The sequence below is a fragment of the Typopeltis vanoorti genome, chromosome 23 (genome assembly GCF_054136105.1).
Source record: "Typopeltis vanoorti isolate ZY-2024b chromosome 23, IOZ_Tvanoo_1.0, whole genome shotgun sequence".
Classification (NCBI taxonomy): Eukaryota; Metazoa; Arthropoda; class Arachnida; order Uropygi; family Thelyphonidae; genus Typopeltis; species Typopeltis vanoorti.
Window position 1 is genome coordinate 97202497 of NC_143571.1, and position 15783 is coordinate 97218279.

At 35.5% G+C, this 15783-nt stretch overlaps 1 protein-coding gene across 1 annotated transcript in view; it reads left to right on the plus strand.

Annotated features, from left to right (window-relative positions):
* Window positions 1–15783, plus strand: part of Cbl (E3 ubiquitin-protein ligase CBL) — a gene marked incomplete at its 3' end in the record, with an annotated part of 439016 nt that overhangs the window by 47135 nt on the left and 376098 nt on the right. The window contains exons 2-3 of the mRNA XM_090412949.1: window positions 11455–11601; window positions 11732–11863. Coding sequence (XP_090269075.1) covers window positions 11455–11601; window positions 11732–11863 — 279 coding nt within the window. The remainder of the gene's footprint in view (window positions 1–11454; window positions 11602–11731; window positions 11864–15783) is intronic.

Consider the following 15783-nt stretch of genomic DNA (forward strand, 5'->3'; position numbering starts at 1 on the left):
TCGACGTGAACATGTTTAAAAATTTTTTGTATGTGAGGTAATATGCAAAACTTTTTGATGTCTTTTTTTCATAAAGTAAAATCAGGACTGCGAGTTATACTTGAGGGCAAGTTATATTCGCGTAAATACGGTAAGCATTTCACCGACAAGTTGAGCTTTCCCTGCTCAGCTGACTTCTATGGTGAGTTACAATGCATAAATATTTTTCTCACTACTGTTTTTTTTTTTTCAAACTAACATTAAAATCAATTTAATAATACAATAATCAATGTTACACTGAATAATATTATAAATTTATATATAAATAAATATTGTAAATAAAAGAAAATATTTTATAAAATTATAAGTAATTATTTATAAAATATATATTATTATAAATTAATAGATTTTCTATTAATTTTTCCCCTATTAAAAACTTCCCTGCATGTCATCAACTTGATCTGTAAATATTTGGCACACGCCAGCATGTCAGCAACTTGATTTGTAAACTTTTGGCATATGCACATAAAAAGGTTTGCTACCACTGTCCTATAACACCCATTCAAGTTTATAGACCTTAATCATATCACCCCCTCTTTCTCCTGTTAACCAGTCTACAATCCACATACTCGCAATCTGTCCTCATAATCTAAATCCCATAATCTGGATATAATCTTTGTAATTCTTCTTTGTACCTTTTCCACAGCTTCTTTATCCCCTTGGAACCTGGGAGACCAAATCTACACACAATAATCAAGGTGTGGTCTTATCAAAAGCCTTATAAAGAGGCAAAATGACTTCCTTATCCTTACATGTCAAGGTTCACTTCAACATCGCAATTATCCTCTGAGCTGTATTTGCAACTTTTGCTATGTGACCTTTGAAGTTCAAATTCCTGTCCACCAATAACCAAGATCCCTTGGCTCTTCAGTTTCTTGTAGCATAGCCCTGTTAATATAATATGCTGCTGGAACTCTAATTATGCCAAAATGCATAACTTTACACTTACTAATATTAAATTGACAGCCATTTTCATTTGCCCAAATTTCCAGTTTATTCAAATCATTTCGTAGTTGCTGAATATCAGTAGCATCCCTGATTGCCCTACCTAGCTTTGCATCATTGACAGATGTCATTAATGTATAGATTGAACAATAATGGCACAAGGACTGAACCCTGAGGTACATCAGTGGTCACCTTAAATATTGCAAATTCACACTCACTGTATACCACTTTTTGATATATGTTTGACAACCATCCCCTGATCCAAGTCAAGAATTTATATTTCAATCCCATATTCTCCAGTTTATGCAACAGCCTTTCGTGTGGTATTCTATCAAATGCCTTAGAAAAATCCAACATTATCATAGTATATCCATTTCCTTTATGCAACTCGGCCGTAACATTGTTATAAAATATGAGCAAATTGCTAAAACACGACCTTCCTTTAGTAAACCCATGCTGTTCCTTGTAGAGTTTAGCATGTTTCCCTATTCATTTCTGTATGTGAGTTCTTACAAATTTCTCTAAAATCTTCACTACCACACCAGTATCTCTGGTCTGGTAGTGGTATCAGGAATGATACCACTTCTTGTGGTATCATTCCCGAGCCGAGACTCAAGTTATACAAACATGCGAAAGCATAGTCAACTGACTAAAAGAATGTTCAGCGGAACATTCCTTTAGCATTGGCTAAAGGAATGTTTGGCTGAACATTCCTTTTTAGCAAACGGGCCGATATTCCATCTGTCCCTATAGACAAATTCTTATCTAGGTTATGCAACAGCTCTTCAACCTCATTTTCATGAACCTCTAACTCTTCATCCAATGTAGCAGTAGCACTGCACTATGTTACATACAGTTGGTTGATATCTTAGCAAAGTGAGCACTTATTTACTGAACAATCTCATTAGCTTCCGACACTAGAGTACCATCTGCGTGCAATAACGTTATTCTTCCACAATAATTCTTTCTTTTGTTTGCAGCATAACCACAAAATTCTTTTTGATTGCCTTTAGGTTGCATGGCCAATTTCTTTTCATACTCTGATTTAGTTTTCCTCACAATACTCTTTACTTTTCTGGCCTGAGCTTTATATATTTCATAACTCTTCCCACTCTTATTTGCACGATATTCTTTCCTTCTTCTTGCGGATCTCTTGTTTAATAAGGTTGCACATCCATTTCATTTCCAGCCTAGTTATTCTTCGAACACTAGGGATACATTCAGATATTGTCTCATTTAAGCACTTTTTCAAAGATTCCCATGCATTGCTGACATTTTTCCCATTCAGTAACTGATACCATGGGACCAAAGATAGTATTCTCCTAAGTTGATCATAATTTCCAGCTTTGTAGTTCAGCATGTAACCTGTTTTAATCAGAGCATCAATGCAATTAGATACTTCCCAGGAAAGTACAGCATGACCACTGTCACCAATTGGTGGTAAAATAGCCATATTCTTGATAGAGACCCTCTTCTGATGCTATGAGCAAATCCAATGCTCTTTGACCTCGAGTTCCTTCTTTCACATACTGCTTGAGAAAGTTGTCTCGCAACAGTTCAATAAATTCCTCTTCTTTTTTATCATGGGATTTCTCTTCTACCCAATCAATGTTTGGAAAATTAAAGTCACCCATAATGATCACTCATTTGGTACCCTTATGGGTACCAATAGTAATATCAGATTCGTAGATAGGATTGGCTTTCTGATATCAGAGTTTATATGGAGCAGGACTCATACAATTGCAATTCCACAGGGTACAGCCAGTAACAGTGCTGTTCAATCTTGAGTGATATTTTCATTCGACTACAAGCAGATATTCAGTTGTTTGCACATGATGTAAAGTTTTGGAGGATTATTAGTAATAGTGCACATGTTCTGGCTCTTCAAGAGGATAGGAATAGGCTGGAAATTTGGCCAAATGAGTAGAGTTGCTGGTTTAACGCAGCTAAATGTAAGGTTTCAAAATTTGGGATCCACAGATGAAATGCTTTCTACTCACTTAGTGGAGTTATACTGGAAGAAGTGGAACAAGCAAGGGATCTTAGGGTGAATAGAGATAAAATTTGAAGTTCAGAGGACAACATTGCAAAGGTTGTGAAGACAACACAGAAAATTGCAGCAGTGTTGACAAGCAGAGGTAAAATGGTGGTAGTGGTTCCATTGTATAAAGCTCTAATTAGACCACATGTACCTAGATCTGGTCACTGTGATTTGAAGGCAAATTAACCTGGGAGACGGTGCAGAAGCGGATAATAAAAATGATATCAGGACTTGTATAATGGGAGTTATTAGTATGAGTTAGTTGCAACTGAGGACATGTGGACTGCAGAGCTTGGTGGATAGAAGATTAAGAGGTTATGTGATTGAGACATTGAGCTGTCAAAAAGCATTTACAGGGTTGCTGTTTCTGGGTGATTTTTCATATGGTAGAATGAGGAAAAGGGACAAGCAGATGAACCCTGGTAGTTGAAAAAAGGAAGTAAGAAGGCAAGAAGTAAGTTTTTTTTCATGGAGAGTCATAGGAGTATGGAATGTATTGCCTGAGAGGATGGCAAAGTGCAAATGGTGAATCAATTTCACTAGTAATACAATATACTTTGTGTTGTTTAATGTGGTCCTTGCACAATGGATCATGACTCCATGGAGGTCAGAATAAAAAAAAATAATAATAAAATAGAAGCTATGGATGCAGATCAGGCAAAGGAGATTTCTTTGTGGAATTATTTTAGATCAGTGTAGATTCAAGCTGCCAACATCTGGTTCCCTCCTTAATACTTTGTTTTGGTGTTTTTGATACCCTTACAAGAAAATTTGAGTAGTTTATTATGGCTGCCAAGCATATAAACCATTCTATATTTCATTGCTGGATATCACATATAATACAGGATGGTTTGAGTGCATTCAAATCCTGTGTGGAACAGACATTTCGATGTACCGCTCGAAGCTCCATATCATGTGAAACCTTTTATATGTTTTGAGAACTATATTGTAATAGTCTATATCCGTGGTATCAAAAGACATACTGTGGAGGAGGATACTTATCCTAAATGCTACTTTACATATAAATTCAACCATAGCCCTTGTCCTCATGATGCCAACAATACCGATTCATTTGTATTGTGTGTGTGTGTGAGAGAGAGAGATCTACAGTTGATTCATATGCTTTGCTGGTCTAGATGACATAGTGGATAGTGCATCTACTCTGAATCCTTTAGGTTGTGAGAGTTAGCCAGTCTCATGTGGAGGTGGCAGGATTTTCCCGCCTAGAAACTTTGGTTTTTCATCCTTCAAGATAAACTAATAATCATGACTGAAGAGCCACACAATTAACAGATATAATTCACTGGCTTTGAGCCTTATTTTCTTGTAGAAAGATACAGTGGCACTTCCATATTTATTTATACAGAACATATGTTACACTGAAAAATTATTTATTAATCACAAATATTTTGTTTTATATATATTCTAAAACATCATCTGTGTAAGTTGAAGAATAGTAACAGACATTTCAATACTACCAAAGAATAGAGAAATACATGCATTACAACAATAGAATCCTTCTATGAGGAGTTGTTAATTGTATAGTAGCTTAAAATTAAGCTGAGATATGTGTGTGCATGTTTTATATATAACGCACACACATAAATTAATAAATTATTTAATGCAATTAAAGATAACAATTGCCCAATTATTTTAGATTAAAGGCAATTATTACAATTTAAGTTAGGCTGGCAGAGCAAGGTTTCAGTACTTTCTTTGAATAAATGCTCATATTTATAAGTACAGCTATGCAGAAGTTTGGCACTATCCCATTGTATCCTATGGCTAGTGTATTCAATTCCATGTTGAGCCAAACCCAACATGAAGTAGATAAGCTGGATATGGCTCTAGTGTTCTGACATATACTTTTTAACTGTTTTTACTATTTGGCCAAAATAAGACAAGTTGCAGTAACATGGGATGGGTAACAGCACTAGTGACAGTTGGTCTTTTGGAGAAGATAAGAGATTGCAGATTTGGTTGATGGATTTAAAAATGGGTGAGTTGGAATTTCTTGGAAATTTTGCTACATATTCAGAAACACCTTTTAATATAAAAAATAGGAATTCTGCAGACGTCATACTCCCTTGGAGAATGTTGAGCAAAACTGTCAATGATTTTATTATTATTATTAACAACCAACCTACATGGAATTGGAGACTCATCGTGGAAGGTATACATGCTATTGCACGCAATGCTCATCCAACCTTGCTTTAAACAGTATATCTACATTCAAAACACACTCAGGCAATGCATTCCACTCACCAGCCACTCTCCATGTAAAGAACCTTCTTCTCATCTGCTCACACCCTCTTTATATAGTTTCCAGCAATGGCCTCTTCTTGTTCTACCCCCTCTCCCATTCTTTGAAAAATCTCCTCCTTGTCAGCCTGACAACAACTCCTGACTACTTATATGTCTCAATCATATCCCCCCCCCTTCCCCTATTCATGAGGCTCTGCAATTCACATTCTCTCAATCTGTCCTTGTACTCCACATTCCAAAGACCACTGACTACCTTTGTGAATCTTCTCTGGACCCTTTCCAGTATATCCTCATCACCATGAAAATCCTGCAACCAAATCTGTGCACAATAATCCATATGAGGCTTGATCAAGACCTCATATGGATTATCGTGCACAGATTATTGTGGATTATTGGGCAGTTTCATGTCTATAAGTTGCTAATGAAAAAACAGCTGATTCCAAATCCTCAGTTTTGCTCCTGTGGAGATAGATCCATCCTTCCAGATCTTGGACAAGTTGCTGACTGTTGTTTTAGCCATCCTGATCTTCTGAACAGCAATTCTTCACATTAATGGTAGATCCATTTGATCCCTTGTTGACTTCAATTATTACTCCATTAAGGCACACTTGTTTCTCAGAAACTTCCCTGTCTATATTTTCTTTGAGAACCATAATCTTTTTCATGCTAGGTTGAGTTTAAGTCCTTTGTTCTTGCTGATTTCATCAGTTTTCTGTCAAGGATTTTTCCTATTTTGTCCTTGTCATCAGCATATCTCAGTCTGCTGATTCGTCTGCCACCTATTAGGCTCTTTTATCGATATTTATTACTTATTTCATATTCAAATTTCCTGGACTATTGTAATATTGATGTTTAAGTTTCTGGAACAAAAACTACATGGAACTGGAATGAAAGTAATCTACTAACTAAATCAATTATTTACTTGCTGACTTTTTGCCAGCCTAAGCTATCATTATCAAAGGCACTTTAAAGACCTTCACTGAATGACAGTATAATCCTACATACTGATGGTGGAACCCTATGCAAATTTCAGTATATTGCTCTATCCTCCCATCAACAGTAATCACAGAGGATTACCGCAGAGTGCACCACTGTCACTCTCTGTATATGTGACTATCCTTCTTGAGTTCATTTTATTCTTAGTCTTTGCTGATTGTGTGTCTTTAAAGTGCCTTTGATAAATGCTGAAGCTGACAAAATGTTGGCACCTAAATAACTAATTTAGTCAGTAAGTTATTTATATTCATTCCAGTTTCATGTTAATGAGTTCACTTATGTAAGTGAACTTTCTGACATGGTATTGTTGAAGTATTGAGACAGGGATTTTGCCTTCATAAGGTTTCAGCCTGGCCTCTGAGGAGAGCCAAACAGTTGAAAACAGCTGTCAGGTCTAAACTTTATAGTTTCAATATATTTGGCTTGAAAAAAAAAGATATTTAATATTTTTTCTTTAAATAATTTTATTTGGCAATTTGAAGCTTTTGAGCTCTTTTTTTAAGTGTTTATACATAATCTTTACAAGCATATTATTGGTCATGGATATAACTTGGGGGTGTGGGTGGAGGTTCTAGTGCCCATCACATAAGTTCTCAGTTTACACATCACTTATCAATGCTTTCTTGAAATTTATTCACAGATGGTGTACTTAACACTTCTAACTGGCAGTCAATTCCACTCAATGAAAAATCTGTGACATCCTAATCCCACTTTAACTGAATTTCATTGATTCCTTATTCTCACCTCTCCTACTATACAGGGTGTCCCAAAATTCACGCAAGAAGTAATTTTGATAGAAAACACAGGTTTTTAATTAAAAATTGTAATTTCTTATTGATTCATAAAGTATACAGTATAGGGTTATGCATGGAATAGCATATCGGGTAAATGGCCTCCACGGCTTTGCTGGCACATACGCACTCTTTTGTCGAAATTTTCCATGACCGTTTTGCATAAATGTGGCTGAATTTCATTGATACAGCACTCAATTTCCTCCTTCAAGACGTGGTTGGTCGTGGGCTTGTTGGCATAAATCTTAGGCTTCAAAAAACCCCAAAGAAAAAAGTCCAATGGCGTTAAGTCACATGATCTGGGTGGCCAATTCTGATCACCAAAACGGGAAATTACACGACCAGGAAATGACTAATGCAGTAATTGAATTGTTTGTCGGGCTGTATGGCATGTGGCACCGTCTTTTTGAAACCATATGTCGTCCACATCCATATCTTGCAATTTAGGCACAAAAAACTGGATTATCATGTCGTGATAACGAGCACCATTAACTGTTATTGCCTTACCAGCCGCATTTTCGAAGAAAAATGAACCGATGATGCCTCCAGCCCAAAATCCGCACCAAACAGTGACATGTTGCGGATGCATTTGTTTCTCAACAATCACGCGTGGATTTTCTGAACCCCAAATGTGACAATTTTGTCGATTAACGAAGCCATCAAGATGAAAATGAGCCTCATCACTGAAGATGATTTTGTTTGAAAAATAAGCATCCACTTGTTGTTGTTCCATAATCCATTCAACGAACTCTCTTTGCTGTGTGTGGTCAGTAGGCTTCAGTTCTTGAGTCAATTGAACTTTGCAAGCATAAAGATGCAAATCTTTCGTGAGAATACGCTGTAAGGAGCTTCTCGAAATGCCCAATTCAAGACCACAGTGCCGAATTGATGTTCGTGCACTCTCAGCAACACTCTCACGAACTGCTTCGATGTTTTCTGTTGAACGACTTGTTGAAGGACGGCCAGAATGTATAAGATAACTAATTGATCCTGTTTCCTTGAATTTTTTAATTAATCTTTTCACAGTTGATGAAGTTAAATCACTATTCCAACCATATTTTGTACAAAAATTGCGAACTGTAGCTGCCAAACCTTCATTATTTTTAAAATGATGGAAGAACAACGCATTTTCTCAACAATGAAAATGCGTTGTTCTTTCGTGTAGCGCTCCATTTTTAATAACCCTGAACTGTCAGCTGTCACGCTGTTTTTTTTTTCTCATTGGCAACACTTTACCGCACAAATGACACTAAATTTAAATCTTGCGTGAATTTTGGGACACTCTTTATATACTGAAAGATTTCATCTGCTGTTCTGTAAAATCCATTTACCATCTTGTATGTCTATTTTACCTGCTTTCTCTTTATTAAGGTTTGTATTCCTTGGAACCCTAGACTAGCAAGCAGATAAATGCTGCAAACATTAAGAATCAGAGAGCCTGTTATGAATTGAGGTTGCCATTTAACATGATGATTTTGTCATCATTTAAAAACAACAAAGCTCTCCCACAATTTGCAGGTTTGTTTTTGCTGGGTTGGAAAGTATGTTATACTTAACAAGAAATTATTTTACCCATGTGGAAGCAAACAAAAGTTTTGCAGGTGAAATAACTTCACAACAAAGTTATTTGTATGTAGAGCAGTTAACTTTACTTCAGGTTACTTTTTACTCCATAATACATAGTATACCTCTGTCTGAAATGTGTGTACTGCCATATATTGTAGTGAGAGTCACTGTTCAGATCAGATGTGACTAATATTGAGCCTCCTCTCAATGGAAGTTCACTCAAGGTAGTATTGTTATATGTTGATAGTTTTCTGTCTAGAGATAACTTTCAAAAATTCCAATAAAGGTTAAAAAACAACTGGTCTTGAATAGTGATCTTTATCATAATGCATGCAGTATATACATGCCTGAGAATTGAGTATACTGCATGCATTATGGTATATAGAGCAACTTGATGTGAAGATGTTTCACATGCAACATTCTGGCTACTTTTCAATAAAATAAGGACGAAACTAGAAGTGTTTTTGTTGAATATACTCTGATAGCAAGACAGCCTTTTCCTAAACATAAATCCCTCAGTAAATGACTTAAGTTATCTACAGTTAACAGTTACATTTAGTTTATATGCAGAATTAAAAGAAGTAAATGGACCATTGATTTTTATCCACAACAGCTATAATAGCAAGGAATGATGAGGATATTGGCAAATAATGATCAGTTAATGTTCCACTGTATAATGCTTGAGCACATAGTACCTCTACTCTTTTATGTAGATTTGGTCACCTAATTTCAGAGTGATGAAGAAATCCTAGAAAGAGTCCACAGAGGGATAACTGGTTGCCCCTTTTTTGGCCTCTGGAGTGTTAGATAGGAGGAGGGAATGCAATTTACATATCATCTTGGATAAGATGATGTTAGCAAGGAGATATTTAATAGTATAATACAGAGGAGATTATAGAGTAGAAAAAAAGGAAAGGAAGAGGGCAGAATAAATTTCCACTCTCTTAATCTCTTCTCACTCTCTTAATCTTTTAGAAGATTAAGAGAGTGAGAAGTAGATTTTAATCATGGGGAATGCATTGATGGGTTTGATGAGAGTGGAAATTTAAGTTTTTTCTTTTCACAGCCCCATTGTTAGTAGTTAAGCAGACCTATTGAGAGGTTTTCTATGTTAGTTTTTAAAAAGTAGGTAGATTTGTTAATGATAACAGTATATAGTAAAAGTAATGAAAATCAAAATTTATTATTATTTGATTCTTCATGGAGTCTCAGGATCTTTTTTTTGAGAGCCCACTTTACTCATTCAAGTCCATTAGATGTATTTGTGCATTAATTTCACGTTCTTAGGCCAATAATGGATAAAAAGTCTGAGTTTCTGGGGTTAAGGGAAGTATTTCCATTTCTGTTTAAGACTTGCTAACTCACCCTCATTTGGGAGAGGGAGCAGTATTTTTAAATTTTGAGTAAGATGCAAAACCACTTTTGCAAATAAATATAAGCTGGTGTAAAGAAGAGAGGAGTTAATCAAGTTTTATAACATTATTCTAGATGAAAGAGGATTGACCCAAACCAAAATATGATTAGCAAGTGATAATGTATTTTTGTGAAATTGTAGTAACTGTTGAAATATAAGAATTATAACTAATATACTATCATTTGATCAAACTAATATAGAAAGTTCCAATTTTTCAATCCCTCTGTCAAACAAGGTATGTATAGCAATCTAAATTATCACCAGTAGTAATGAGGAGATCTGTCATTGAATGGGATGTATTATGGAGGTTAGAGCCCAAGAAATAAGGCTTGTTCCAAACTTAAGTCATCAAATGAAATATAAACAAAATTTAATATTATTTCAAAGAAAATATTAAATTGTCATCAATTTAATGCTCACTCATGCATATATTTTTTTGCTTTTGTTTATATTGTGTCAGTTCATTTCTTGTGTTATTTGTTCTATTCATTAATGTATTCACTATTTTTTGGTGATAAAAACAGATATTTTGAGGTAGCATATAGTAATCTTTCGACGATATTTTCATCTGGTTAATGAAATAAATTATGATTACATAAATTATCTAATCATAATTTATTTCATTAACCAAATTAAAACTTTCTTTTCTTGTTTTATTTACATGGCCATTTCTCAAATGCTAAGCAGCTCCTTGATATTTTACTAACTATTGTTTAAGATATAATAGTTTAATGTTTCACTTACTATTATTATTTTCATTTATTTATTTATTTTTTTTTTGATAATGATATATGCACTTGTACTTAAAACTGAGTTCATTCTTATATTCATGAAGTTTATTTAAAGGATAGGTCACTTCACTTTATGGTCAACTGGCTTCCTGTCTCTAACTTGGTTCATTTGATTCAGGAAGCTAAGCTGCTAATTTCCTGTATAGCTACTGCTATGTATTTGATAAGATTACCTTTCATAATCTGTCGTATTGTTAATATGCATGGTATCTACAATATGGGTGATATTAATGTTTACTTTAGTTTCTGTATTCATAATGTTAATTATGAAGCAAGATGAAAAAAAAAAGTATATATACATATGTATCATTTTCAGCTTGTATTTATTTATATAATCCTGTAATACAGTTATTATTTATAGTGCCCATTTTGGATTTCATCTCTAGGATAATATGAGAAACAGATTGTTATAACTGTTCAGTCATATTAAATGCTAAATTCTGAAGTATGGATAACTTAATATGAAAGTAGATAATATAGCAGCAAGGATGTTTTCTTAATTTCTGTTATCATTATTGATACATTATTTGACAGCAAAATAAATAGCTGTGTATTTATTAACAAACAGATATGTAATTTAGATTTTTATCTTTTTTTTACCTGTAGCACAATAGTTCCATGGAGAGTTTTCCGACAAACTCTTCACCAGGTTCATCCCATCAGTTCTGGTTTAGAAGCAATGGCACTGAAATCAACAATAGATCTTACCTGTAATGATTACATATCCAATTTTGAATTTGATGTGTTTACAAGGTCAGTATTTTTTTTTTTTTTTCTTTGCACATGTGTGTGGGGTGGGGTTTAAATTCTGTACTTTAATAAACCATAATGTGCATATTTGTTTTCATGTATCATTATTAAGGAAGACCATTTATTTTTATAGGTTATTCCAGCCATGGTCAACATTATTACAGAACTGGCAAATATTAGCAGTTACTCATCCAGGATATGTTGCATTCCTAACATATGATGAGGTAAAAGCAAGGCTGCAGAAATATATTAACAAACCAGGAAGGTAATTTAAAAACTTATTAATAAAATTGTTAGTTTGTTGATAAATAATTATATACAGGTGAAGCTTTTTTTATAAGCTTGTAGTTACATTCATTGCAATTTTAATTCAATCTGCTCAAGGAAAATAGACAATATTGGATCACAGTTGTGAAATGACAGTATGGTTATTATAAGGTAGTAAACTGCCTAATAGAAACTTAGGCAGTTTCTATTAGGCTTTACTCTCCATTCTCTTGTGTCTTCCTTTTTATGTATTTGGTCCACTGGTCTGTTACAGCCAAATAACTTTGCTTCTTATAAACTAATTTTGGTAATGATAGAATGGTTCACCAGTCAGTGAATGTATTTTGGGATAATATATCTGTTTTGCAATAGTTCCAGCCAGCAGGAAGATAGGGAAGAACTGTGTCATCTCTTTATGAAACTTTCACCAGCAGTTTGAATAGTCTTTTTAGATGTTCCTTGCATTATAGACAGATTTGAACCAGTCTTTTCAAGCACCCTCATTATCTCTCTCTCTCTCTCTCTCTCTCGGATTTCCACGTCTGAGGACTCGTGACCTTGATGCTTCGCCATTTTTTTCTTTCCTGTGCTTCTCTTATTGCTTGTTCTAGTTTAAGTCCAGTGATTCTTGATATTTGGTTAATCCACCTGTAGGGTGGTTTTCCTCCTTTTCTTTTCCCACACGGTTTACCCTGGATGATTATTTTTTCCTGGCAGTTGCTTTCCCTTCTACATATGTGTCCAAAATATTGCACTATTCTCTTTTCAATTATGTTTATTAGTCTTGTATGGATATTCAGTTCTTCTAGGATACTTTTGTTTGTTCATTTTTCTGTCCAAGACACTTAACAATCTTCTCCAGCACCAGAGCTTGAATGCCCCAGTTCTTCTTCTGTCATCTTTTGACATTATCCAAGATTCAGAAGCATAGAGAAAGATCAAATAAACTAAGGTTTCTACAAGCTTAATTTTGATCTTTTTGGAGATGTTCTTGTGTTTCCAGATTTTAGTTAAATCAGTCATCACTTTCTTAGCTAGTGCTGTTCTTCTTATCTCTTTTTTACATCCATCTTTTTTTGTTATTATCACTCCAAGGTAATCGAATTGTTGACAATTTCAATTCCTTCTGTATCTATCTCTTCTGCGTTGTTTATAACCATTATTTTGGTTTTGTCTTGATTTATTCATAAACCATGGCTTAAGCTTTCCCATTCTAATTGATTTAGGATGGATTTTAATTCCTGTTAATTTGTTGCTATTATCACTGTGTCATCTGCATATCATAAGTTAGTGATTGTTCGACCACCTAATTTAATGCCTCCATTCCACTTTTCTAGAGATCTTCTCATTATAGTTTCACTGTAAAGGTTGAATAATAATGGTGAGAGTATGCATCCTTGTCTTGAACCTTTTTCAAATTGGAATGCAGGGGGACACTGAATTTTCAATTCTTACTGTTGCTTGATTTTGTTGATATAAGTTCTTTATGAGGGTTACTAAATGGCTTGGTATTCCTGATTCTTGAATGATGTCTCATAAAATATCCCATCTCATACAGTCAAAGGCCTTGGAGTAATCTATAAAGCATAGATAAAGGCTTAAGTTGAATTCCCTTGCTTTTTCGATTATTTGTCTAATGTTAGATATATGATCTCTAGTTCCTCGACCTTTTCTGAATCCTGCTTGTTCTTCTGAGATCTGATGGTTTATAAAACTTTGTAATCTTTCCTTAATAATGTGTAGTAAAATCTTGCTGGTATGTTAGATAAGGGCAATGGTGTAGTTTTCACATTTGTTGTGATTGCCTTTCTTGTAGATTGGGATAATGGTGGAACTAGTCATTTGGCCATCTTCCATGGTCCAGTCATTTGGCCATCTTCCAGATTTTGTTGCATAAATCATGTATTCAGTTGACTGCATTTTCTCCAAAGTTTTTCAGCATTTCAGCTGGTATTGAATCAGGACCTGGGGCGTTGTTATTCCTTAATTTTTTGATTGCTTGTTCTACTTCACTTTTGAGGATCTCTGGTTCCGTTTCCGTGTTTTCCATAGCTTCTTCGTCTTTTTGTTGAATAGCTGGGTCCTTGTAAAGCTCGGTGCAATATTCTTTCCATCTTCTGGCTGTGTCATTTAAGATCTTGCCATTTTCCTCTGTAATTATGTTAAGTTTTGGTTTGAATTTTTTGGTTATATCCTTAAATTAAGATCGAAGATAAGAACTTCTGGTTGCCATGGGATGAAGACAATTAAGTGGTTTCGCTTAAAAGAAGAGAGTGTGAGGAATCATTTTAGGGAGAGAGTGTTAGAGAGGATTTCGGATGGACTGGAAAGTGTACAAGATTGGTGGAAACATAATTCAAAAGTAATCCTGAGCTGTGCAATCGAGGTGCTTGGTGAGACATCTGGAAAGATTAGAGAGCAGAAGGAGGGTTGGTGCTGGAATAATGATGTACAAGTGGCAGTGACAGCTAAGAGGAAGGCAAAGCAGAAGTGCGATGAGTCAAGAGTGGAAGAGGACAGAGAGGTGTACAAAGAGAGAAAGCAAGAGGCCAAGAGAGTTGTGGCACAGGCGAAGGCCGTGGCATATCAAGATCTGTATGATCAATTAGAAACAAAGGAAGTTGAAAATTTATTTATCACTAGGTTAGACTATAATAGATTTAGTTTAATCCTTTATCCCAGTGAGAGCAAATGTGTTTTGCATTATGGGAGATACTGGGTTAGAAGTGCCTGGTAGCTTGCTCCACCTTTGCCACGAGTTGCCTTGGTGTTGCACTACTCACTGGATAAGATAGTACAACACTATATTTAGTCCTGAAGATATTTTCAGGCGCAAACTTTGTTTGCTCTCACTGGGATAAAGGATTAAACTAAATCTATTATAGAAACAAAGGAAGGACAGAGAAAAATTTACCAACTAGCGAAATGTAGAAATAAAGCAGCTAAGAACATCTTACATGTGAGGCAGATCAAAGATGCTGAAGGAAGAGTATTATGGAGGGATGTGGACATAAGAAACAGATGGAAAATATACTTTGAGGGACTTCTGAATGAGGAAAATGCAAGGACTCACAGAGGAGATGGGCAGCCTTCTGAGGGGATGGTGCAGAACATCAGTAGAATGGAAGTGACGGAGGCCATGAAGAGGATGAGGAATGGAAAAGCGGTGGGCCCCGACAGAATTCCAGTGGAGGCATGGAAGGCACTGGGGGGAAGAGGGAATTGACCTGCTGTGGGACCTGTTCATGAAAGTTTGCCAACAGGAAAATATACCCGAGGAATGGAGGGAGAGTACTCTTGTTCCCATCTACAAGGGTAAAGGGGATGCACAAGACTGTAAAAATTACAGAGGAATAAAGTTGATGTCCCACACAATGAAGATCCTAGAAAGGGTTCTTGATGGTAGATTGAGGGAGGAGGTGGAGATTGCAAAGGAACAATTTGGCTTCATGCCTGGTAGATCAACAACAGATGCTATCTTTGGGTTACGACAGATGATGGAAAAATATTGAGAGAAACAAAGGGAGCTACATCTGGTATTTATTGATCTGGAGAAAGCATACGATAGAGTGCCAAGGCAAGAAGTCTGGAGGTGTCTGAGGGAGAAGAAGGTGCCAGAGAAATATGTCAGGTTGGTGCACGAAATGTACAGAAATGTGAAGACAAGTGTTCGGACCTGTTTGGGACAGACAGAAAGTTTTCAAGTAACAGTTGGCTTGCATCAAGGGTCAGCATTAAGTCCGTTTCTGTTTAATATTGTGATGGAGGTGGTAACAGAGGAGGTGAGAGAAGATGCACCTTGGACAATGCTGTATGCAGATGACATCTTGCTGTGTGTAGATTCAAGAGAAGAAGCGGAAACTAAACTGGAAAGATGGAGAAAAGTACTGGAAGAGAGAGGTATGAGACTGAGCAGAA